Consider the following 26,015-nt stretch of genomic DNA (forward strand, 5'->3'; position numbering starts at 1 on the left):
TATCACTCCAGGACTCCAGGACAGTGGCTGAAAATAAATTGCTAAGCCTAGTATCTGGCTCTCTACACCCAGTGATCTCAGGCTGTGTGACAGGCAGGCCCAGGCTGTAGTTGCTTCAGGGAAAAGGAGTCAGGGTCTCAAGCTACGGTCACTAACCTTGGCAAACCTGGAGAGTTTTTTGGCTCGATATTCACCATTCAGGTAGTCAAAAGGGTTTCTCTGCAGCACAAGAACTGGGGTTAAAGCAACACATGGGCATTTGGCAGTGCTGAGCGCAAGGCAGAGGTGCACCGTGACTCACCGGCAGGTTGCAGGCATTTTCTAAGTAGACCACGAGGATGGCGGTGGAGAGGCCACTGTGGTCCTGCAAACAGACACAGCCCTCACTGGACACTCCCGGAATCAGACATCTGCTCAGGGCAGAAGGAAGCCAGGCTGCCCTCATGCTAACAACCTAACTTTACATTGGCTGAGAAAATCCACAGCAGGATAGGTTCGAGTTAGACAAAGGTAGGTGTCCCTATGAAACTTGGTGACAGGTCCAAACTCAGAGCTCTAAGGACCCCATCTCTCCTGAAAATGACTGAAGTTCGGAGGCTGTTTACTGAGATGAGCTGCCCCGGTGGAGAGAAGTGCCTGAGTGACATGTTCTCTGGGAGACAGCGCAGCAAATGGCGGCTTCCCCCTTCTGTGCCTCTGCGTGAACACAGCAGGTAGGAGTGGGGTTATCTCCTTTCCTGTCTTTATTTGAACCATTACGCAGAAATGGACTCTCTTCCTCTTCTCCTCCACTTGCACACATTAGGTAGAAACCAGTGTCCCCCACCCTCACCCCAACAATCCTCCCTCTCACCTCCATCAGCGCTTCCTGGTCAGTGAGCAGGGAAAGCCACTCCAGCCGCAGGTGCAGCCTCCCGCTGGTTGTGTCATTCAGGACAAACCACTGTGGGTCCAGAGAAGGAAGGGAAAGCTCAGGGGCAGAGGTGTGCTACCGACGATTTGGGGGCTGCTTAGTCTTGAGACTAGGGGAAAGGTTAGCCAACCCAAAGAGGGCACAGCACAGACTCAGTGGGACTGGCAGATGTGGGGAGAAAAGTCCTACACTTCGGGACAGTAAAACCCAGATCCAGCCTATGTTCCTCTATAATGTGACTCCATTGCCGAGTTTCCCTATTTGCTGGATATTTCTCCAAGGGAATTCCTAACTCCAACCATAGTGGGCTCCCTAGAGCCATGTGGGCCTCATCCAACTCTTGTCCCTGAGAATGGGCATGTGGCCAGCCCAGCACAGAGGAGACCCGTTGCAAAGGACCAGATGGCTGAAGTGACCTGCTAGAGCCGTGCACCGAAAGGGGTGTCGCTAGAAACCCCCGGGGTCTGGGTGTGCCACATCTACCTCATCCACCACTCTGTTCGTCATGACATCGCCGAGGCAGATCTGCAGGCTGGAAGACAGAGAGAGAGAGAGAGAGAGAGAGAGAGAGAGTGAGCACAACGGTGGCAGAGGCGGCTCTGGGGCCCACACTGGACTGTGTTCTCAAATGACTGAATGAGGCCACTGGGACAGTGGTAAACTGTGGGAGACCAACTGCAGCTCAAGAGAAGGAAGGGCTGACTAACCTCCAGGATCGCTCCATCAGACCTATGCTGTGGGGAGGACGTGGCTCCTGGCCCCAGAGAGGGCAAGCGGAGGTCTGGGTACATCACCTCTGGGCTTTTTCAACAATGCTGCTGTTGGCTTTTAGTGGGGTAATTCTTCATTGTGCAAAATTGCTCATGCATCACAGGAATTTGGCTTCCTGGCTGGACCTGTGCCCTCTAAATGTCAGAGGCACTTTAACAGTCAGATGCCCCTGTGACTTGAAAACTGGTACCAGTGCCCGGTAGGCAGCAGTAACTGGTGCCAGTGTCATGTAGGTGACAACAACAGATGACGCACGTGAGAAAGCCGGGAGGTCCCACGTCACAGTGTCCCCCTAGCCTATCACAAGCCAAACCCCAACCCGCAGGTCCTGCCAGCGGGAGGGAGGGTGCAGTTCCCGTGTGACTCAGAAGTGTGCATGCCTCCTGCATGTACCTGAGCTCAGCCCTGGAAGGCAAGTACCACAAACCTCACCACCGAGAAACTAGAAATGAGCGGCGGCGGCGGTGGCACCTGGCACTGCGCTCTGTCTTCCATTTACGTGGTCATGTTTGTGCTTGTTACAACTCCACAGTCAGGGAAACGAGCTGCACACTGCAGGGCCATACAGCGTGAAAGCTGTTCCTCCTGTCTCCTGCTCCATGTCACCCCTCTGCTCACAGGCACAAATGCACCCTCCGTCCTCTTCTGGGGGGCTGGATCCAGCTGCACTGTGGCTCTCCTCCCCTCCTTGCTAGAACACGGTGATGTCCCCAGTCACTTACATAAGCTCTGCATCGAAGTTTTTGTACAGAAAGGTAGATTTTTCAAATGTTCAGCTAGTACCTTCCGTGGGAGGGTGTTATGAGGCCACAGAGACTTTGGCAGTAAGCATAGGGGCTAGTGTCTTTATAGGTAGTTCCTGGAGGCGGGGCTTGTCTAGACTATTTAAGTCTTGAGATTGTGCTGACCAGCCCCACAGGGGTCACGTCAATCCATCTATAGCCTTGAGTTCTGGGTTTTAGCACATGGGGAAATGAACAAGGTTCCTTGGAGATGAGTACCTACTCATCATGTCACTTTGCTCCCGGTTCTAAATGGGACTCTGGGTAGATTCTCAGTGGGGACATGAGCCCTGGGTCCTCTCTGTACTTCCGATCTCCTCCAGGTCCCATGCCAGGGCTAGAGAGCCCTGGGGAGGTTTCTAACAGGACTATAGAATGCCGGGGCAGATGGCCTGGTACCATCACTTCTGTCACAGTGGCCATAGGGGGCTGAAGGTCACTAAGCAGTGAGGGCCTGTGCCTTGTAAATGCTCCAAGGCCCAGCCTTGTAGCCCAAGCAGAGAAGATGCTCCAAAGCCCGCATCCCCACTCCTCACCTGCCCAGGAAGTCATCCTTGTCAGTGTCCTCGTCATACAGGTCCACCTCCAGGTCCTGCCCAGGCACTTCATACACCATGAACTGCAAGGACAGAGAAGCATCTTGCCCAGCAGGTCTTGACTGCTGAATCAGACCCTGCAACCCACAGACTGCCAAAGCCCAGCTGAGGGCCCTGTCTATAAGGAAGCAATACCCCTCCCCTGTGGGTAACCAGAGACAACACAAGCACTCCATAGCACGGTGCCCAGAGGACGCTGGTTGCTATCTGCCCTGCCTTGGGCTGTCACATTCTCCTCACCTGGGGGCTGTGGGACACCAGGAAACTAAGCTGCCCTTTCCTCGCCTGCTTTCATTGCCTGGGACCAGATGTAACAAAGCGTGTAGATGATGTTCTAAGGAAGGGGGCCGCAAGCAAGTGGCCCTGAAACATGTGACTGGTAGGCTGTGGGTCCCACCCCTACCCCCCGGCAACTGGGAAGGCTGAAGCTGTGGGCGTAACTGCCTATGCAGTGAACCTCACCTCAAACACTTCATTCCAGATGGGGTTCAGGTTCTTGTAGATGGTCCTGCTCCGGCAGTGCTGCAGGCCAATGCTCACTTTGGCGTAGGGGTCTGACTTGCCTCCGAGCCCTAGGAAATTGTCCTTCTGCACCAGCTTCTCAGCCTCCAGCAAATGGACTCTGATCACACCCTGAGAAACAACCCAGGCCCCAGGTCACACCTGCCTTCTTGATATGCCTTAAGTCCAGGATTCCAGGGCCGAAGGCACCAGGGATCACTGCTGCCCCTTCCATGTGGTCTGGAGAGAGATGGCAGCCAGTGACCTGGCCAGGGCCACACAGCGCCTGGTGGGAGGGCCCAGTGCCCTGGCCTTCCCACACACTCTTCCCCAGACCTGAGAGTTACAGCTGGGTCAGCTGAGGATGTTTCTTATCCTTGCCACAGCACCGCTGTGCAACTTGTACATCAACTGAGTGCTAGAGATTCTCCAGGCAGCATGCTGTGGGCCTGATTGACAGTAGGACCCTGTATGCATAAATGCCTCCTTCTGTATCACTCACCGCGGGGAAGACCCTTTCCCCACACACTCCTGAACTTGGAAAGTCACAATTCATTGGTCTTAGGGTATGCCTCTTTCCTAGAGCATTGCTTTTTCAAATATCAGTAAATGCATACACATTTCCTTTGATCTACGAAATGACTTTGGGGAATCTATCCATGGCACAGTGGCAAAAAGATAAAAAAGACTTTCCCATGGGCTGCTCCTTGCACTATTGCTTGTAGCAGCAAAAGTCCAGACACAACGTCACTATCCATCAACAGAGCTGGCGGGGCAGTGACAGTACCTTCCACAGTGCAACACTCTGCAGCCATCAGCAGGAATGTGGAAGGCTCTATCTGTACTGTGGCAGCACGGTTCTGTGACAAAGTTAGCAAGAAGAGCAAGGAAGGGAAATAATACGCTAACATCTGTGCTAAGTAACACTTAAGGCCTTTTCTACTGTAGAGGCTTCCAAAAACACACCGATTGTGTGTGTGATGAAATTACCTTACAACAGAAGGATGGCAATGCTCCTGCTAGACTTCACAGGCTAACAAAAATCCAAGTGCCAGGAATGGGTTACCTCTATTGCAATCGTTGGCCTCACAGACCGCGCCCCCCCCCCCGCCCAAATTACAGGCTTCAAGAATCTATAGCTGGACAGGCCGTGACCCCGGGGGAGAATATACCACCATCTTGCTAATATAGTATTAAACTGACTCCCAATGACTTTTTGTTATACCCACGTCAGTGCATCTCTCAGCCCTCACCAGAGAAGCAGCTTTTTGCAGCAGATGGTGATTAACACGGAGACCCACAACCTGGCGGGGTGCAGACGATGAGAGGCTAGCCTGTTCAGCCCTAAGTGGGTTATCTACGTCACAGGCCCTCCTCCCAAACCTCAGGGATGGTTGTGGAAGGGGAAGCGGGAAGCTGCGAGAGTCGGAGGGGGTGGGTGACTACAAGGATACAAGCTGCGTAGATGAACCCGGTAGTTGTGACAGCACACACAAGGCCCGTGCAAGCTCAGGCCAGACAAAATTCCAGGGAGGGGGAACGTCAGTTCCCTTTAAGGTTAAAACCCCGGTGAGTTCATTCTTCTCCTAGCAGGGATCAGCTCCCAGTAGCTTCTCAGCTAGAAGTGGACCTTCATGGCCTTTGTGTCCATCTCCCCTCTCCAAAATACACTGCATGGAATTCTCAAAGAACTAATCAAAAACCTAAAAATAAAAAGAAATGGGGACTATGACTATAAACAGAGAGGTACACATATGGCCATGTGCATGTGTTCCCTTTACTAACGCTCCAACACAATGGAAAAAATGTTCCTTAGGGTGGGGGGCAGGGATTGAGAAAAAGGAGCAAGAGGTAGTGAAGCTCCTTAAGATAAAGTTCTGGCATTGGCCTTTATGTAATTGTACAAAAAAGAATAAACAGTAAAACTTGAAGATAGCGGACAGAAGGAAATCAATGTGAATATTCACACAGAAGCTACCCCCAAAGAGGTTTAAGTGTGCCAAGTCATCAGTATGTTCCCGATGGAGCATGCTCAGAGGATAAAATGTTTTTAGGAATTCTCCCATGGGCAAGACGATGTTTAGGTTGTTATGGTCCTGCTGCGTATGTCATGTGGCTGAAGCCACGAAGCGACCGTGGGAAGACTTGGACATCCATGCTCCCTGCCTAGTCAGCTCTGAACTTGGTGTGTGCACTGTGGTATGTATCGGGCTGAGCATTAGCGGGAAGCCTAACGCTTTTCTCCTGGCAGACGGTGACACGAGTATGTTTTTTCTCTTCCAGAGCCCCTAACTGCAGTGAGTTACTTTTTGCTACTTTTTGTAGGGCAGCCACAGGGAAACCTCCAGGGGCCTCATGAGCGGGCCCCAGCAAGTTGGTGAAATGGGCTCAGAACCCAAAGAATTCCAAGAACCTTCCTTCTCTGTAGATGCAAAGGTCCTTTCCTCCACTGAACAGCCAAAGGAGCCTTCCTAGGGAGGAAGGGGACCTCAGGTGTCATGTACTACCAACTGCCAGCCATACTGGGGACATACCTTCCCAGATGGTGACTTTGGGAAAGTTACATACCCATCCTAGTTCAGTGGCACCCTGTGAAATGGGTTGCTGTGTCCTAAAAAAAAAAAAAACGAGCTGGCCAGCATCCATCCTCACTGGCCCAATGCTCTGAGCCAGCTCCCGGTACTCACACAGGGCATAGGGAAGCGCAGGTTGGTTACATCCATCCCCTTCTTCACGGGCACAGTCACACGGTTGGGCAGCACCAGGTGGGCAGCGATGAGGTCCTCCAGCAGGCTGTCTGATATGTCACTGAAACAGCCATGAAGCTGTGGAGGGGTGGCATTGCCTCCCCATACCACCTGCCCCTCTACCCATCCTCAGCGCTTGGCACAGAGACTCTGGCTTGGCAGAATGCTCCACCAGAGGCAACACTGAACTCCCCCTGCCCAGATGCTGGGTGTGAAGTGGATATACTTTCTGATACCTAGACATACTGACCCAAAGAGCAGCATGCTGCTTGCGATACCCCCCAAACAACACACACACACACACACACACACACACACACACACACACACACACACACACGGCCCTGCTTTATTTCCAGGCAACACAGAGCACCTTAAGAACAGGTCTTAGGACCTGGGTCAAGATTCCCATTCATATTCCCTAGCTGCCCTGACTCTATGGATGTCCCTACTCCCTTGACCTCAGTGACCTAACACAGGGCTGCTAATGGCTGTGCCATGACTAGACCTGAAGGAAATGGTGGGTACATCACCTAGGATAGCCCTGAGGCCACAGAAAACATGACCTAAGAGCTGGCCACCAAAGCCATTTTCTTCCTTGACCCTGGTGACATTCTCTACTCCTTGGCTCACCTTCCCCAACAGGGGGAGCAGTACCCGGAGTAGGGCTGGCACATGGTAGGTGCTCAAAAAAAAAAAGTCTTTTTCCAATAACAGTACATAGCTGCTTAAATTAGCCATCTTTATCAGACCCATTGCCAAAGTTCAGGCACCATCATGGCGGAGGGGGAGGTGGGAAGAATGCAATAGCCAGAGGATAGGAAGAAGTTGAATGTCAACGTCTAGACATGACATGGCCATCACACTCATGAACTCAGTGCAGCTATACCCACACAGGACAAACCAGCCAGAATTCCAGCATAAGTAGGGAGACGCTCTCAAGGCCTCACTGATAACTGATGATCTATTGGCAGTGGACAGCTGCTGGTAGAGGGAGGCTCTTTGCTGAGGGTGTGGGCAGAGGTAGGTTTCCGTGGATGGGCCCACACTCATGCACATATACGCACCATTAATTGGCCTCCATGGGTTATTGCAAATAAAAATAGAAAGAGATGAAGTTGGGAAGAGGATGTATTGGGGGACTGGGGAGAGTCGGGGCAGTAGATGATGGATAGATTTCATTGCATGCATGGATGAAATATTCAGAGAGTGGGAGAAAAGGTGCCTGGCTGGATTCTCTCCATTTGGAACAGTGAGATCAGGAGGGACATCCCCAGTGAGCATCTGGGTGTCCCTCTCTGGGGCCGTCCTGCCCAGCCCAGCTGACCCTGCCTCCTGGGGAGGCGGCTCCAATGACGCTGACACCCCATCCCCTCTGCTCCTTGAAGGATGCCTGGTGTCAGAGGCCGCCTGCGCCTGGCCTGAGGAGGTCTCCGAGTCCTGCCCCATCTGTCCGGCCTCTGCTGGGAAAAGGTGCCTTCCCACCTCTGTGCATGTTACCCGTGGTTACAGAGGCCACCGGGCCTCCCAGTACACTGGGGGTAGGAAAGGGTGAAGAAGAGCAATGACACACATAACCACGGTGTGATTCCACCACACGCGTGTGCATGGGCTCGGTCTGGGGACTTCGCGATGGAAAAACCTGGCCCCTCATTCTAGCACTGAGCAAAGCTCTTACGGGACTGTTTGCACTCGTCCACAGGTTAGCCTCCTCTAACCACACATGAGCGCATGCATGCACGCACACACACGTGCCCTGTGCTTGCCCCTTTCCCCACTTCTCATGCGGAGTGTGGGGAGGATCCAGCCTCTTCAGCTCATCGCACGCACTGTTAGGATTCCAGACAGCCCCCTGCACCCCAGGCACTCACTTGATACCCGGCATGTCCAGCAGGTTGGTCAAGCCTGTCCAGTTGATCTGCAGGTGCTGCAGGGCAAAGGGAGGCTGTTAGGCTCAAGGATCTGGGAGCCCAGGACTAACTCCTCATACGCCTCATAACTTCTCCCCAACTCCTCACACCCCCTCAAGGGAGAACCCCACATGCTGAGGTGCACCCTGTGCAGGAGTGAGGTAGGGAAGAGGTCTCAGCCTGCCAAACCTCTCCTGCGATATGGAGGAGTGTCCTAGCTAGCTTTAGTTGTCACCTGGACACAACAAAGAGCCAGTGGAGAAGCCTCATTTGAGGGGTTGCCCAGATCATACTAGCCTATGGGTGAGGCGGTAGGGGTGTGTCTTGATTGTTAATTGACATAGAAGGGCCCGGCCCACCGTGGGTGACACTATTCCCTGAGCAGGAGATGGTCTTAGGCTGAATAAGAAAGCGAGCAAGCAGTTTTCCTCTGTGGTTTCTGCTTTAAGCATCTGCTTGAATTCCTGCTCCGACTTCCCTCAATGAGGAACTGAATGCTGGGATTAACCCATTTCTCTCCTAAGCTGCTTCTGATTGGTGTTTGAACAGCATAGCAGAGAGAAACTACAGGACTCCAGGCCTTCGTTGAGGCCAGTCAGGCCTGATGCTCATGCCAGGCCCACCACTGAAAGGAGCCGGCTGTGCTACCCAGCCAGGCCGGCCCATGTTTGTCTCAGCTCCACTTTGGAGCTTAGCTTCCCTATCACGGGCAGAGCCGACTCTAACTCCTTGAAATTGCCTTATGGACCAAATTAGCTTTGGGGCAGAGCTGTCCAGCTGTGGTGGGTTGAGGCGACATCTGTTTTCAGGCTAGATGCCAATATGGGAGGTCCAAATATCTGCTCACGGGGAGCACTAGGCCTGTCCCTAGGCTTCGAGCTCACCGGCTTCTGCAGGAAGAACACGGTCACGGCTCCCACGAAGGGCTTGTCCACCAGCAGGGGCTCTAGAATGATACGTAGGGTGCCCTGCAACTGGTGGGCACAGAGAGTCGTGAGGGGCCGAACCTCCTTTCTCCTCATACCCGCCACTCAGCTCAGTCCCTTCGGGGCCTCATTATCACGCATGCCGCCCCCACTGTCGAGACGACCTGACTAGGCCTCCAGCTCTCACTGAAGGGACCATACTTTATGTTCTGGGGCCTGTACATGGCTGTGACCCCACTGCTGGCCACCAACTAACTACAAAGGCCATGGACTATCTACACTGTGGGCAGCTGGGGTGGCCGGGGTACCCAGATTCCCACATCTGGATACAGCTTCTGACAAGGGGCATTTGTGCCTCCCAGCCTACCTGGGTCTTAAGGTAAGGCTCTCCCTCCCTTCCCTACGCAGCCAAAGCCTCTGGAGACTTGACACACCAGTGGCTCCAGAGCCCCAAGGCCAAGCAGGGTTAGGGAAGCCCAGGACCACTTGCTGACTGTGTGACTTCATGGCTGCTCCCATGATGTCACCAGCCCATGGTGACATCAAGTCTTTCATAGCCTGTTCCAGTGTGAGCTGCTTCCACTTCCCCGAGCCCACTGCAGGGAATGGGGCAACAGTCATTGTGTCTACACTCACCTGGATGCCATTGACGCCTGCTCGGATCTTCTGAAGCTCCACACTGATCTCACAGTCCCCGATGTAGCTAAAACAGGGAGAGTGAAGGGAGGAGAGGAAAGAGCAAGCAGGAAACCCGTCCGGTAGCACACAGCTTTGGCCCTTCTTGCCGGCCACCAAGGGTCAGTTGTCACTCAAAGTGTCACTCATACCACGGCCTCAGCCTCTCTCGGCCCCTCCCCGACTCCTGCACCCCGTCTGTCTATGAAAGCAGTGCCTTGTGGTACTACCTAGCCCCACGGCATCCAGAGAGGAAAAGGAGGGACTTGTAAGCACGTGGTCCTTCTGCCACATCTGGGTTCCTGACCAAGAGGGCACAGATGCAGTGTCCCCGGGTTCATCCTGCCATCACTACTAGTTATTGCTGGAGGTGGAGACAGGGCACGCGGGTGACCATCAGGGGATGGGCCCTGAGGAGCCCAGGATGGGTGCCTTTGAGGGCAAAGGTCAAGAGACTGGTTAAGGCCTGAAGGAGACTAAGGGGAGGGAGGAGGTGGGCAGTCACACACTGGCACACATGGGCACAGACCACAGGAATGCTCGGTGAGCGGGGTCAGGCAGAACAGGGTGGCAGCGGTGCCAAGCACCACCTGGGAGGCTGAACCACTCATATGAGGATCTCATGGCAGAGCGCCTGGGGCCAGGGCCACCACCCGAGCACAATGGAGACCAGCTCCTAAGAGGCTGCTCCGACTATCCAGGTAGCCCAACTGTGGCTTGCAAGAAAGCTCTGCTGCCTGGCTCTGTCGTGCAGAGCTGCTGGGGGTTCCAAGAAGCCAGGCTCAAGCTGCGGAGTAAACCAGGGTTGGCTATTTGGGGACAGTCGCTCTTCTGTACTCTGCCTTTTACAAAGAACCTGGGCACCAGCCCAGAGGTGGCTGTGGTCCTAGGAAGGCTTTTAGACCCCAAGTTCATGTTCATGCAATCTGCTCTATCTTCAAGCTACTGTCTAGAGCTACCTGGCCTGTTCCCCAGACACCAGGACTCACCAGATCTGCAGGTCCAGGGTCACTTTCCTCCGGTTGCTTTTGTCAATGTGTGCCTTGACACCGTTCACCTTGGGGCACTGGAAAAGATGAGAGTAAGGCAATGGGTCCCCTTCACGCTTTTCCTTCCTGCCACAGCCAGCTACTTGCCAGTATCCATGCTATGAAGCTTTGGCCTGCAGAAGCCAAGGGGCAGTGGGGTTCTAGCTTGGCTTCATATGGTCCCAGCCCAGCCCCAGAGACCGTGGACTGGGAAGAGTCAAATAAGGAAAAGCCTCTCTGTACCCCACTACCCCAGGGGACTTAGGGAGAGGGTTGCAGCATCTCCTGAGGTTTAGCCTGAGTGTGGCAGATGGGAAGAAGCTGGCCCCACAGGGGAACAGAAGATCCAATCCCTTCTGTTTCCATCTCCCCCTCTGCTCACTGTTCTCTTGGGTACTCTGGCTAAGACTAATCAAGAGTAAAACCTAAATTTCATTTGTACCTGAATCAGCAACATGCACGTCAAAGCACTGAGGGGAAAGGTTCACTGACCTGCGTCTATTCAGTTTACAGTACGTTTTAGAGAGAGATGAGTATAAGAGACAGAGGCACGGAAATATAATAAATCCAGCTTAATCTGTATGATGGTGAGTCTGTTCACTGGTTACTTCATTAAAAATTTTATGTTTGAAATTTTTCACGGTAAATTATTGGGGGAAAGTTCAACCAGTTTCACAAGGAGGAAGGATTCCATTACATTTCTATTCACGCCACAGAAAGTATCATTTTAAAATGGATTATCGGAGCTGGAGAGACCAGGGTTTGGTTTCCAGAACCTACACAGTGGCTGCCCTTTCCTTCTTCTCGCCCTCCCCTCTCCTGAGAGCCTCTGGCATGCATGTGGCACATATAAACTCGCTCAGGCACACACAATAAAATCTGAAAATGTAGTAACCTTTAAATAGGTTATCAAAGTATGGAGCATAAATATGACAGGGACACGTTCAGGAGTTCATTAAGAACACAACGGTTTTGTGGTGGTCGTGGTTGTTTTTCTGCGACTGTGGTTAGTTTTCTTACATCTATTTACAATTTATCTGGTATTTTTAATTTGAGACTTTCTGTGGTATCTGAAATTGAATCCAAGACCTTCTTCCATGTTAGGCAACTTTCAGTTTTATATTTTTTTTGGGGGGGGGAGGGTCCCCGAAATTGCAAAAGCGCAAAGGGCACAGAGAGCCTGGCTCTGCCCTGGCCTCATTGGAAGTGTGGGCTCGGGGAAGGGCACTGTGCTCAGTCACCTCAGGACCTGCTGGGAGTAGAGGGCCGCCTGGAATCTAATAATGGTCAGCTACCTCATACCTCACCTCAGTGACAGATATTAGGGACCCACTCTATGCCAGGCAGGCTAGTCCTGGTCCATGCGCACAGCTGGACAAGGGCAGCAGTCCAGAACATGTGGGACGTTGCTTACACAGCTGCAGAGGCCTCCTGAGGCCAGGCCTGCACATGCCTCAGAGCAGGCCTTAGAAACAGGCTATTCCTTTTATATGTTAGGCTGCTGGCCCTTATGGAGGGTAGGTAAAGTGGCCCAAGGTCACTCTAGCCCAGAGAATGCTAGAAACAATGGCAGATGTAAAAGAAGGAGATAGGACAAATGCACAGGGGAGAGCTTGTGTCCTGGGAGAACTCTACTCAGTCAATGGAGGGAGGGAAAATGGGAGGATGAGGGACAAAGAGGAGATGGTCAAGGCCAGGAACAGAAGGCCTTGAAAAGGCAGGAGGGAGAGTCTGGCCATTCACTTGCAGGGCTAGAACATCTGATCAACCTCCTTGGGTTGCCAAAGGAGTGGCCTGGAAGCCAGGCCCTGCTCTAAGCTCCACAGTCCTCGTGGCTCTGCCTTCCGAGTTCTTCAAAAGCAACTCGGACAGCACTTCTTTTGGGGTGTCTGTAGTCTTCACAGAGCTACTGTGAGCTCCTAATACTCTGAACTGCTTTGTGGGACTGTCACAAACCACCAGACAGGTGGTCACGGCTGGGTCCTGAGGTCAGCAGTTACAATCTGTCCATCTTTTCTTCTTCTTCCCGAGATAGGGTTTCTCTATGCAACCTTGGCTGCCCTGGACTCACTTTCACTTTGTAGGCTCACTTTGCAGGCCAGGCTGGCCTTGAACTCCCAATGATCCACCTGCCTCTGCCTCCCCGAGTGCTGGGATTACAGGTGTGCACCACCATGCCCAGCTCAACCTGTCCATCTTTGTATGGATCTGGCTCCCTTCATGCATGTTTCTAAACTCTCTAAGAATAGAAGGAACTATTTCCCTCAGTTTCTTTCTGTTCTCTGGCCTTGGTTTCTTGGAACCTGAAAAGCTGGGCAGGAGGACAGGAGGTGAGGCCTGTGCACTGAGCCTGACATGCTGGGAAACACAGCAGGGGCTGTGGCCCTCTGGGGCCCAGCGGGATCTTCATCATCAGGTGACTGACGGTGGTGAGGGGAACTAAGAAGAGAAGACAGGGAAAAGACTGCCCAGCAGATCCAGGCTGACCTCATGGAGGAGCACCAACCTTCTGTCCAAAGTAGAGCTTGGTGAAGGTGAAGGTCCTGAGGTGGGCACTCTTCTCCCGGATCTTGGGCTCCAGCTTCTCCCGAACCTTGTTCTCCATGATCATACTTAGGTAGGGCCAGATCTGCGTGATGATCTGCAAATAGGGACAGAGGCCCTTGGAGGTCGGGTCTGTGCCCCAGTCCTCTGCAGCCTGGCTCCATGGGTGGAGCCCACAGTCCTCATGCTGTCCCCCACCTATCAATCAATCCATCCTGCAAATACGCAAGGACAGCAGCAGGTCCCACTGCCACCAAGAGGTTTGGGTGCATTGTGCAGGGTACCATGGAAACACACTTCTGTTTAGTCATACACACTTGTATGTTTAGTCATACAAAGCCATTAGGTCTCTGCGAAACACATGCTCGTTCTGTATTGCAGCTTATATGCAGGGTAACAGGTGCTAACAGGTTAAGGAAAAAACAGTGATGAACTGTTTCCTGTGGGTATAATTTCTAGAAGCCAGAAGAGGCAGCCTTTGGCCCATTTCTGCCCTAGGATGAGTCACAGGGCTGGTCTGAAAGCCAAGGATGGGACCCAGTTCCTTCAGATACTGGGACCTCATGTACCCATGCTCTCTCCTTACGTAAATATTGAGTCCTTACACAAACCCAGACGGTCTAGCCTACTACACACCCAGCTGGTTGGTACAGCTTACGGCTCCTAGGCTGTGAACCTGCCCAGCAAGTTTTTGTGATGAATGAATGTTGCAGGCAGCTATGACACAGTGGGCAGTGTTTGTAAACAGAGCCAAGCCCAGAAAAGACATGGCTGAGAGAAACAGTAGGCAGGAAGTGCTCAGCTCCATCATAATCCATGGGACCACAATGGTATTTTGGTTCATTGTTGATAAAAATTGATGTCATGCAGATGCAGCTATACAACGATCAAAAATTTCCAAAATTATACACACACACACACACACACACACACACACACACGCGCGCGCGCACGCATATTTAGTGAGCGAGTGTGAATATATGTGTGTGTGTCTGTGTGTGTATACACTTTGCACCATAGCACGCACGTGGAGGTCAGGGGACAACTCATAGGACTGTGTTCTTCCCTACCATGTACGTCATGGGAACGGAACATCCTTACCTGCTAGGCTATCGCTCTGGCAAGGCACAACATCCTTAACTGACCCACAGACTAGTTCAGTTTCCCTTTCACCACTAGTGAGCATTTGCTATTGTAGCAGGTGTAAAGTGACAGGTTGGAGGGCAGAAGTAGTCGAGGCCCTGGGCTTCGGTCTATCCTATGAAGGCAGCCCTCCTTCCACTCTGCTCCTTCCAGTAGCCACAGCAGAGCCTGAAGGAATGGGACCCAGGAGTGCTGCTATAGACCAAGCCTCGTCCCAGGCTTAAGGAGAGTCTGAGAATCAGGAGTCTCCAGGCTGGGGGTGGGGCACTCAGGCTTCTCATCTGGAAAGTCGGGGTTCCTGATGCAGACGGGTCAGAAGGCAGGACATGGAGCAGCTAGCCAGCACGAGGGGCATTCCGCTAGGTGACCTTCCTCCAGTCATAACTACTTTCCTCCCCTGGTGTCAGAGAACCCGTACTCACCATGGGCCTGGGCCCGGATCATATTCAGTCCCATTGCACAGATAAGGAAACCAGCTCAGAGATGCTGGGCAAATTGCCCAAGGCTGCACAGCAGTGGCTTTGTAGCTGGGTTGGAAGCCATAAGGAATCCAGATGTGGTGTCTAATTAGTGTGTTCCTTGACTTACATAATGATCTTGAGAGGAAGGAAATAAGGGTTGCACTTTTCTCTATAAATTTTCTGTGTTTTTTGTTTTTTTTTTTAACTTTTCTCCTTGGCCCAGATATTAATTTAAAACTTATCTAAAGGGGGAAAAAAAAAACTTGAAGGGAAGAAAGCCCTTTTGTGAATGAACCAGCCGGGGAGCCTGTCACTCAAGCTTGGCGTTGGAGGGGCCTCTCTGCCCTCCTTAGCAGGGGAAGTACAGTCTGAGGTTTGGGTCTGCACAACGCTCTCATCGGGGTTGCTCAGGGACTCCAGCGGTGAGTAGAGTTCCCTTGGTTACGGGAAGGAGCAGAGATGCCCAGGCCTGCAATGGATGCAGCCTGCCCTGACCACCAATGCCCCGCCCACTCCTTACCTTATTGGCCCACTCCACACGTTCCACATCCGGGAAGTGAATCTAGAAAAGAGAAACCCAAAGGGGGAATTTAGGCAAGAGCCACCCGCCCCCAGCAGGAGTCCTGGGAACCTTGGTCCTGCTCCCTGGAGACGGCTCGCAGAATCCGCACCCCTTGCCTGTGTCTGGGCTCCTGCCTCTGCATTAGGTGACGGGGGTGCCCTTGACTCCTCGCTCTGTCGACTCAGGGCCAGTTTGCTCTCCTAGGCCTGCTTTGATTTCACGGGAGAAGCCGGCCCCACAGTGCCTTCGAGGCCTGTGTGGTGGCCTGAGGAAGGCTCCCCACAGTTCCTCTCTTCCCTTGCTCACCAGTCCAGCTATGCTGAGGGGTACAGGAAGACTCTTGAGGCTGCTACTTTGCACCAGTTCTATACACCACCGATACCTTCAGGTTAATAAGCAAATTTGCACCTCACAAATTGCGGTTATCCATTCCGAGGAGGCAAGCGGTACACTGTAGACATACCAGCAAAGGCAAAACTTGCCTAAGCAATAAGAAATTCATCATTTTATCAGGAAATGTCACCACTCAGTGACAGCCACCTTAGGGTACCATTTTCAACAGCCACTGGCACAGGTGTGTGTGTGTGTGTGTGTCTGTGTGTGTGTGTGTGTGTGTGTGTGTGTAGAGATGAAGTACCTATTGTCCTCTCTTCTTTCTTTACTCTCAGGAGTCCCACCCAAGCCTCCCTTTCTCCAGCACAGGACCCTCAGGCCCTGTCACATAGCAACTTAACTTCTGCTATGTCCCAACCCCTCTTCCTGCCCCTGGTGAGCCAAAAAGGGGCCACCAGCAGGGCTAGTGGGGATCCCAGGATGCGGGCTCACCTCCACATGATTTGCCTCAACTCCTCTGATAGCCCCTGGCCTCTCAGTTCAACTCTCTCCCAAGGTCCTGCACATCCTGATTTCCGGGGTGTCAAACAGTCCCTGTCCCCCACCCCTCCCTGTTCTCGGGAACTGTTGTTATTTGTCATTATCCATCCCATACTTCCAGGTTTCCAAGTAGAGAAGAGATGTTCCCCTGGGGTGTCTGATGGCTCTCCATTGCAGAACTCGATACACTTTCTGACAGCCCTCTCCCACCAGCCTGGAAAGGTGCAGCTCCCTGCGGCAGCCCGCCCCCAGCACGGGAATGTCCTAACAAACACTGTGCACAGGTGAACACTGAATAAATGCATGCTGGCATGACGGTAGGCGTCTTGCTCTCAAGGCGTGCTCAGGCTGAAGAAAAAAGGTAGAGGACAGTCCACCTGAGCACGGGGTCGGGACAGAGACCGCACGAAGGGGCCACGAGGGATCAGCTTCAGTCAGGCCCCTTGCTTTTTTGCTGGACCATTCAGTCTCCATCCCAAGCCACTGTCCTTCCTGCTCTGGCAACAGTCCGGGTGTGGATCCTTCCACATTCTCAGCCCGGGCAGTTCTACATCCTTGGGAACCAAGTTGTTCTGCCTCTGGACCCTGGAGGCCGAGCCAGCTCGGCAGGTCCAAAGCTGGCCACCCTCGGGAGCTAGTCAGGTGCCGATTTCTAAACTGCCTGGCACAGCCTGAATCAGAGTGCACTGGGGTGGGGCCCTCTGACCAATTTTTAACAAGCTCCTGCCGTGACTCTAGAGCTCAGTTAGGGCGGGCCGTGAGGTATCGATGAACAGCCCACGCCTTGTGTTCTGGTGACCCAAGAGAGCGTGGGAGCGACAAAAAAACGATCAGGCCCACGTTCCTGAAGTTGCCATGGTCTCTCTCAGCTTACCAGCCCTGCCTTGGAGGCTCTTTACCAAGAGGTTCCTCACAGATGGTTTGAATCCCTTGCTGAGGACAGAAAGTGCGTCTAAGAAAAAAACAAACAAACAAACAAAAACACCAGGGCATCCAATTTGACGCATGCTCCCTAGGGGGGCTTCCCTCAGCCAGATCTCAGCACCTATTTTCACGCTGGTGAGCAGCACACAGGGACCAATTCTCTGTGCCCAGTGAGCAGAAGAGAGAAGGCTGACACGAGCAAGCTCTGATGTGGAAAGGCCAGTCAGCCTCTTTCCCCATCATAACTGGTCTTTCTCATGTTTTGAAGAAACCTCTCCCCATGCCAAATTCTCAAGGCTGTCCTAAGTTTTTATCTGTGGCTTCCGTATTTAGATCTTAGCTCTGCCTGGATTTTTTTTTTTTTAATAGACACACACAAACACACACTTTCTCTGTGATCTGAATTGTTCCTAGTCAATCTTCAACCCCATTAGTTTGTTTGCCTGTTGACACTCTCAGTTACTACGTCTTTTCAAAATGACCCGGGGGCAGAGTGATTCTCCCTTCCCCAAACTTATTTAGATAGTGGTAATGTGTTAGTCAGCTTTGCATTACTGTGATAAAACGCCTGGGACAATCAGTTTATAAGAAAAAACAAAAAAGCTTTGTTTCACCTCATGGAGTCCCAGTGTCCCACCTGAGGACACCCACCCTCCGCTGAGCCCCACCCTTAACAGACTCCATCACCTTCCAAATGCACCCTGATAGAGACCAAGCCTTTGCCACAGGGCTTGGGGGGAGGGGAGAGGAGGGGATTCCAGATCAATCCACTGCAGCAGATATTTGTTCTCCAGTAAGAACACCTGTCAGATAACATTGTGGGTTTCGTAGTTATTAAAAAAAAAAAAAAAAAAACCAAAAAAAAAAAACAAAAAAAAAAAAAAAAAAAAAAAAAAAAAAAAAAAAACAAAAAAAAAATAAAAAAAAAAGAAAAAAAAAAAAAAAAAAAAAAAAAACGTATTTTACTTTGTGAGAAAGTTTGCTGGACATAACCATTTCTAATTGTTACTGGATTGTGCTAGGTTATTTATTGTTTTTTATTTTTTGCCTTATTTTCAGACAGGGCCTCACGCCCCAGACTTGCTACGTAATCAGTCCTCCCAATTCCATCCTCCATGCCATTGTAGCAGTTACACACAGCCGGGCAGGCTCTCTCCCGTGAAGTAACAATCTTTATCTTTCTTCCTTGCTGTCCTTCTCTTCATTTCCCGTGCACTGCCTTATCAGCCAGAGCCTGCATAAGCAGCAGGGGAGAGAGCCAGCGACTCTGCCTGGGTTTGGCCTTCAAGGGAAGCTCCTACGGTCTTTCTATAGAACACTCTCTATGGTAGATCTCAGGTCAGCACATGTCAGAGTCTGGGGAAAGGCTTAATCGATGTGTTTTCATCACGCAAGGGCATTTAGGATATCCAACAGACAGTGGCTCACAGCCATCCCTAACTCCAGTCCCAGGGAACCTGATGCCCTCTTCTGACTTCCCTGGGCGCCAAGCACAACACATGGTATACATAGATATGTGTAGACAAAACATTCACGTGGGAAATCAAATGAATAAACCTCGTAAAAATTAAATACATAGGCCTGAGATTTCGATGGCTCCCTACTACCGTGTTCTATTATTTCTCTATGGTGTGAACCAAGATGGAAGCTACTGATAATTCTTCTATGAGCTGGTACACGATTAATTTCTGGGGCTGCTCCCAGGGTGACCTATTAGTTATGTCTGGCTAACACGTTTGCCTTGCGTTTACTCTCTGCCTGATCAGATGTTGTCAGATAGGGGTAGACTGGGATTTCCAAGCCCATCTGCTTCCTCATGTCAGTGGCCAACTTCCATTTCAGGTTTGTGTTTCGAAACCCATTTGTCCGTGATGCATCTAATTAGCGCCCTCCCGAGCATGCCTCGTCCTTTCCTGCCTTCAGACTCTCGTTAAACTCCGCTCTGTCTAATAGGACAACTGCTATTCAAGTCTTTTGTTGCCAAATTGCTCAGTTGTGTTTTTCTGTATTATTTTCAACATTTTAAAAAGAGATGTTGAATCATGAACATGTGTGGAATGTGTGTACACGTATGTGGGTGCACATGTGGAATGTGTATACATGTATGTGCGTTTGCACGTGGAATGTGTGTAGATGTATATGTGTGCGTGTGGAATATGTGTACACGAGTGCAGTGTCTGAGGAGGCCAGAAGAGAGCTGGGCTTACAGGCAGCTGCGGGCCACCCAACATGGATGCTGGGAACTGCGCTCAGGGCCTTTGCATAAACAGTAACTTCTCTACTGTGGAACCCTCTCTCCTACCCTCAACATTTTTGTGGAAAACAGAGGAATTAAGTTCTCCTGTTTTGAGCATCTGAAAAAAAAAAATCAAGTTTGGAGCTGGCTGGGGATGACAATGAATAAAGACACCTGCCACTAAGCCTGATGGTCTGAATTCAATTCCTAAAACTAGGGGATAGAGGAGAGAGCCAACTCTCCCAAGTTATCTACTGTCTCCACACATTTACACACACACAGTGAGAGAGAGAGAGAGAGAGCAAAAATAAGACAATAAAATCAAAATATAACTAAAAGTCTTTTAAAAATTAGCTTTTATTATGGCATTTAAATTTTTTATTTGTATTTTATGTACATTGGTGTTCTGCCAGCATGTATGTCTGTGTGAGGGTGTCAGATCCCCTGGTTAGTTGTGAGCTGCCATGTGTGTGCTAGGAGTTGAGCCAGGGTCCTCTGGAAGAGCAGCCAGTGCTCTTAACCACTGAGCCATCTCTCCAGCCCCTCATCATGGCAGTTTTAAAAATGGTCTTTGCTGTTTCTCCCCCTGGTTCTTCCGCATCCTTCCTTCCCTCGTGGGCTCCCAGCCCTGGACCCTCCTTTCCACCTTTATGCCATGTGGGCCCTTTGTGCACACTCCGCTTTCTTAACTCTCCTGTTTCCTTCTCATGGTCTCCTGTTCCATGGTGTACACCCATTCTCACAGCCTTTATTTGCATAAATACAAACATTAAATATTGGCATCCACTCAGGCGAGAACATGTGAGTTTTGTCTTTCTGAGACTTGGTCACCTCAATACCTTCTGGTCCCATCCATTTCTGAAATTTTAATAATTCCATTTTTTTTTCTTAACAGCTGTTGATAAACTAGATGTCCAGGCTGGGTCCATTTCTTTGCTATTATGAATAATGTAGCAATCAACCTGGAAGTACAAGTATCTCTGCGGTAGTTCACAGAGTCCTTTGGGTCTGTGCCGAGGAGTGGCATGGCTGGTTCATATGGTACTTCTATTCTTAATTTTAATTTCATAGTGCTTACACTAGTGCACACACCTGCCAGTAAGCAGATAAGGGGGCCTATATCCCACATGCTTGCCAGCATTTGTTGTTGTTTCCATGATCATAGCCATTCTGACTAGGGTAAGATGGAATCTCAAAATGATTCTAATTTGCATTTCCCCCATGACTAAGGATGCTGAACATATCTATTGGCCTTTTGTGTTTCTTCGTTCGAGACTAGTCTGTTCATTAGCCTGCACATTAATCAGCGGTTTTGTGTTTTTTGTTTAAGTCTTGCAGTTCTTTACATATGATTGGTATCAAACTGGTCTGGGGTAGAGCAGGCACAGATTTCACCCATTCTGTGGGTGGTTTCCCCTGCTGATACTTTCTCTTGCTGTGCAGAAACATTTTAACTTCACGTGGTTCCAGTTGTTCATTCTTGTGGCTACTTTCCTGTGCTGTTGGAGTCTCGTTCAGAAAGTTCTTGCCTAGACCGACAACTTTGTATTGCCTATGTTTTCCTCAAGCAGCTTCAGAGTTTGGGGTTTTTAAAAAGTCTCTGATCTGTCCTCAGTTGATTCTTGAGCACAGTGAGAGATGTGCGTCCAAGTTCGTTCTTCTCAGAGTGGCTGTTCAGTTTCCTCACACCACCTGTTGAATACACTGCCTTTTTCCCCAGTGTATGTTTTCTTTCATAAATTTTAGATTTATTCATTTTATTTTACATGTATGTTGCCTGAATGTTTGTTTTCATCATGTACATGCTTAGGACAGTGCTTGGAGCTAACGGCCATCTGGTTTTTCCTAAGTGGAGTTCTTTCACCAGGAGACAGACTCATCCCTCTCTCTCCTGCCAAGAAGACTTTAGACTAAAGATGGGACAGTGAGATCTAAGCCTGGGTCAGCAGGACTATCCAGAATCTGGGGAAAGGCATCAGAGTTCCTGAAATGGATGAGCTTTTGAACCCAGCTGTGATGAGCCATTGGAAAGCTGGCTTTCCTAGGCATCCAATGCCAAGGTGCCTACAGAGCTGATGGAGGCAGGCTAGTAAGGAAGTGGAACACTACCAGCCTGAGTGCTTAGGTCACCATGGAAACAGAGAACAGGGAGCCACAGGCCAAGCTCAAGAGCTACTGAGCATGCTCTTGACATGTTTAGGGACAGCAGAACCCAACAGGAAAACATCTCTCCCAGCATCTTTTCACAGCAAGCGTTTCATTCGCATCTCCCTGAACTTGCTGAAGCACCAGGATGAGCTCTGAAGAGATGGTCTCACAGTGTTTTATTTTTTTTTGTTCTTATCTGACTACGCGTGTGTACCCATAGATCTCTAAAACCATAGAGAAATGGTAGCACACATTGCCTTCCTATTATAGTCACGTAACGTTCCTAAGTTAGTTTTCTAACAGTAAAAACTATAACTCTTCTTCCCTATGCCCCTACTTTCTCATCTTCAATATGGGTTCAATGCTGCCTCCTTCATGAGTCCCAGGTAGATGAAATGGGACAGTGCATACAAGGTACTCAGGACCCTTCCTGATCCAGAGGTACCCCAGAAGTGGCAACTGTTACCAGGACTTATGAAAGCCCTCTGACCCTTTTGATCTCTGGTACATACAAAGTTTCTGGATTGTGTGTCCCTGCCTGTCCCACCCAGAACCTAACTGAATCTCCTTGTTTCCTCTGCCTTGAGAAACACCACTGAGAAGGGAACAGAGGATGGAGAGAGGAGAAAGCACACAGTTCTATCAGAGGAGGAGACAAAGTTGGTGGCTGCTTTCCTGGCTCTGCCCATTGGCTGAAACATCCGTGCCCTAGATGCATAGTCACTGATGGGCCTGAGCCTTCAAGGGCCATAGAAGACCCTGCCCAGTGCAGGTGCCAGGTGAGGCCTGGCAAAGGAACTCAATCAGAGCCTCTGTCTTGTCTTTCCTTACCAAGGAACAGAGGGCAGCAAAGAAAGATGGCAGCTGAACACAGGACAGAGCCCCACAGCCGCAGAGCTTCTGTTCCCATGCCCCAGGAAGCTGAGGCTCTTGAAACATTCTGGAAGTGGTTCTCAGACATTGATATAAAACCAAATCAGGAAACTTCTTGGGTGGTATCTCAACCTATGGGGATCTCTGTTAGGCCCTCAGAGGTTCTGGCCACCGCACCTTTATCAGGAGTCCCCAGACATGGTTCTGATCTTGGTGGCTGGCGGGAAAAGAATGAGAAGGTGGTGTTCTCCTGATTGGGGTTGTGAGGGGAGTCTGCTCAGACCCCAGAATAGGAGGCAGCTCCTATTCTGCCTCTGCCTGCAACTCCAAATTCACCATCTGGATCTCCAGCTCTCCTGGGTGACCCTACTGTCACTAAGCGCTTGTCCTCTGGGCCTCGGTTCTTTTACCAGGGCTTGTCCAGGAAGGGCTGGAAGGCAAACCCTGGAGATTAATGTTGTGGAAGGTGGGCTGCCCCTCCCCCCAGAACTGCCTTGGCAATGGAAGGTGTAGCCAAGGACCTAGAGGAGCAGGGTTCCGGCCCTGATCTTCAGCCTCGGGTTTCTTAGGGGGTGAGGCTGACGATTCCTGCTCCGTCCACACACATGATTTAGGGACACCGGAAGTGAGCCATTTCTAAGCGGGTTAGGGCCCTGGCCTGCTTCACTCCCAAAGAAACTTGTACAGTATCTCAAACGATGCATCGCAGGCAAGAAGGTGTCCCTAAAATTGGCCTGGCACATGGCCCAAACTACCAGGACCACTGCCGGGGTAAGTGTGGAAGTCAGAAAGTCAAAGGACACTTTGGGGAACTTAGCTCTCCCCTTCCAACACGAGTTCTGGGAACCAAACTCATTACGTCAAGCTTGGCAATATACATCTGGCCACAGGCTGATGATTTTTACTGATGACATTTTGGCCAGAGACCAGCGGTAATGAGAGCTGGAGGGGAGAAACTAAAGCAAGCTCGGGTTCAAGTCAAATCCCCAAGCAGACAGAGCCCACCTTAGACACTATCTCCATGTTTAGGTAGAGATGTCTGAAACCTACTTAATGAAGCCTTTAAGGACAATGATTCCAAAGCAGTGGGAAACAGGGCCCAGAGTGACAGTAAAATCCCATCGTGAAGGGTCTAGGTTTGAGGGTATATGTCTCTATGAAGCTTTGGGCCACTGAACTCTCTCAGGAGGCAGGATGCTGGATAGGACATCACTTACAGGGCCTTCCTGTCTCTGGGTAGATTCTGCATCCTCCTCCTCACGGTAACTCTTCCTATGAAACAGTATATACAGGCATTTGCGCACATGAGCGACACATGTGGGGTGGTGGGAGAGAAAGGCCCACAGACACACCCAGACTCACACACTCACAGACACACACACACACACACACACACACACACACACACACACACACACATTCATACTTGCTGCCCAAACTGATGTTGTTATCCACATCTCATGCTCAGATGGGGCGAGACCCACACATTTTAGGGATACTATACAGGGAGACCCTGCAAAGGCTCGCCAGTGGCCCTCAGGCTGCCCTGTCTGGACCATACAGCCTGGGCTGATCCGGTGGCTTTTCTAAGAAAGCAGCCCCTCGATTTCACTCATTTTTTTTTTTTTTTTTCTCACGAGGAAGCATAGTTTCCGCCTTTCCGAACCCTTTTGTTGTCAGGAGGCAAGTACTTAGCCATGAAAACTACTCCCATCTTTACTTTCCGTTTTGAGACTAATCCAGGCTGGACTCAAGCTTGCTCTCCTGCTGCCTCACCCTCCTGAGTCCAGAGATTACAGGTGTGTGACACGCCCGCCTGACGACGACTTTTAAATTGCCCCCTTTCTGCTTTAAATTACCCTGCGAAGCATGCTTTCAGGGAAATAATCGCTCTGCCAACCTGTCGGGCGCTAGCCTGCAATCCACAAGCTCTTAATAACACACCCAGCTAGCAAACAGGTCTAAACCAGCTGGGCCCAGCAACAGAAAGACCAATCAGCTGGAACCCCAATACTGACCATCAGTGACCGATGGCCAGCGGCCTGCTAAGAATAAGGACTGAGAACTGTCCACAAAGTAGGCTTTCTCATACGTGATGTGTACATGCTATGTCTGTGCATGCATGTGCGCACGGGTATATGTGTATATGTGTGGGGACCAGAGGTCAACACTGGGTGTCTTCCTCGCCTTTTTAAACTTATTATTTTTAGTATTTAATTTATGTGCACGTGTGTGTGTGTGTGTGTGTGTGTGTGTGTGTGTGTGTGCTTGAATGCATACATGTACAAAGTATGCATACAGGCCCCAATGGACAGAAGCGGCATTGAATTCCTTGGAACTAGAGTTACAGATGGCTATCGGCCTCCATGTGTGTGCTGGTCACTAAACCAGGGTCCTTCGCAAGAGTAGTAAGCACTCTTAACCACTGAGCCATCTCCCGGGCCCCAGAGCACGCAGTCCAGGCCTCAGTGATACTGTAAATTGCCAGAAAGGTCAATGATCTAGACCTGTGATTGACAATACCTAGAGGTTAAAAAAAGAAAAAATTATCTTCTTGCTCATCAGACTAAAAAGGGTGCTAAAATAATAGTCACTGAGGCTGATGAGACAACAGTGAAGAGGGCAAAAGTCTCTTTAAAAATCTTCATAAACTTTAAGTGGACATAGTATCTGTCTTCTGCATGTTTATCTTTGTACCCGTAGGTGAGTAAAACTCTCAGCCCTCATCAGAGAAACGTCCTGCAATACAGAGCAGTTAACACAGACTCACAACCAGTCCAAGTGCTGAGAGGGAGTGGTGGTGGGGTGCTCAGCCATAAGTGGGACGGACATCTATAGCAAACCCCCTCAGCCCCAAGGTTCGGAGAACATCACAGAAGAAGGGGCAGGAAGGTTGTCGGAGCCAGCAGCTGGGGAGAATTGCTGCGACAGGGCCTGCGGCCACCTGAATAAGGCCAGCACAGGACCAAGGCAGTCCAAGCTCCCGTGTGGATGAGGAAGGGAGTCACAGATCCCAACCCTAGCAGAGGAGCTACAGGGAGTTGCAAGCTGCTGGCATAGGCAGAGTTAGTTTTCTCCAGGGGTACGGCCATGCTGTGCCATGCTCCTACAACCGTGCGCACACAGGCGGCACTAACCGGGTTCCACGGCTGTGCGCCTCATCAAAGAGCCTTCTTTTCGAAGCAGACGGAGGCTACAAGAGAGACCCACAGCTAGTCAAGATGCAGAGGGTAAGTGATCACGGGATGCCCAGGCTCAAACGGGACATCTGTAACACAACCCCACACCCAAGGCTCAGGGAACATTGTAAAGGGGGCGGGGCAGAAAGACTGTAAGAGTCAGGGACCAGGGCTGCCTCATGACAGCTTCTTTCAGACAGCACAGGGGTGTCGCTCCCACGCC

General features: G+C 50.8%; 1 protein-coding gene across 1 annotated transcript in view; it reads right to left on the minus strand.

Moving 5' to 3' along the window:
- The window catches only part of Esyt3 (extended synaptotagmin 3), a 43,613-nt gene that overhangs the window by 9,081 nt on the left and 8,517 nt on the right, over nt 1–26,015 (minus strand). Inside the window, exons 2-14 of the mRNA XM_055629737.1 lie at nt 15,518–15,559; nt 13,356–13,490; nt 10,811–10,887; nt 9,783–9,849; nt 9,105–9,194; nt 8,182–8,237; nt 6,251–6,371; nt 3,525–3,695; nt 3,003–3,085; nt 1,397–1,445; nt 854–943; nt 302–364; nt 157–219 (exon numbers count right to left, since the gene is read on the minus strand). Of these exons, the coding sequence (XP_055485712.1) occupies nt 157–219; nt 302–364; nt 854–943; nt 1,397–1,445; nt 3,003–3,085; nt 3,525–3,695; nt 6,251–6,371; nt 8,182–8,237; nt 9,105–9,194; nt 9,783–9,849; nt 10,811–10,887; nt 13,356–13,490; nt 15,518–15,559 (1,107 nt within the window). The remainder of the gene's footprint in view (nt 1–156; nt 220–301; nt 365–853; nt 944–1,396; nt 1,446–3,002; nt 3,086–3,524; nt 3,696–6,250; nt 6,372–8,181; nt 8,238–9,104; nt 9,195–9,782; nt 9,850–10,810; nt 10,888–13,355; nt 13,491–15,517; nt 15,560–26,015) is intronic.

Source organism: Psammomys obesus, unplaced genomic scaffold (genome assembly GCF_907164565.1).
Source record: "Psammomys obesus unplaced genomic scaffold, mPsaObe1.curated_primary_1811, whole genome shotgun sequence".
Taxonomy (NCBI): Eukaryota; Metazoa; Chordata; class Mammalia; order Rodentia; family Muridae; genus Psammomys; species Psammomys obesus.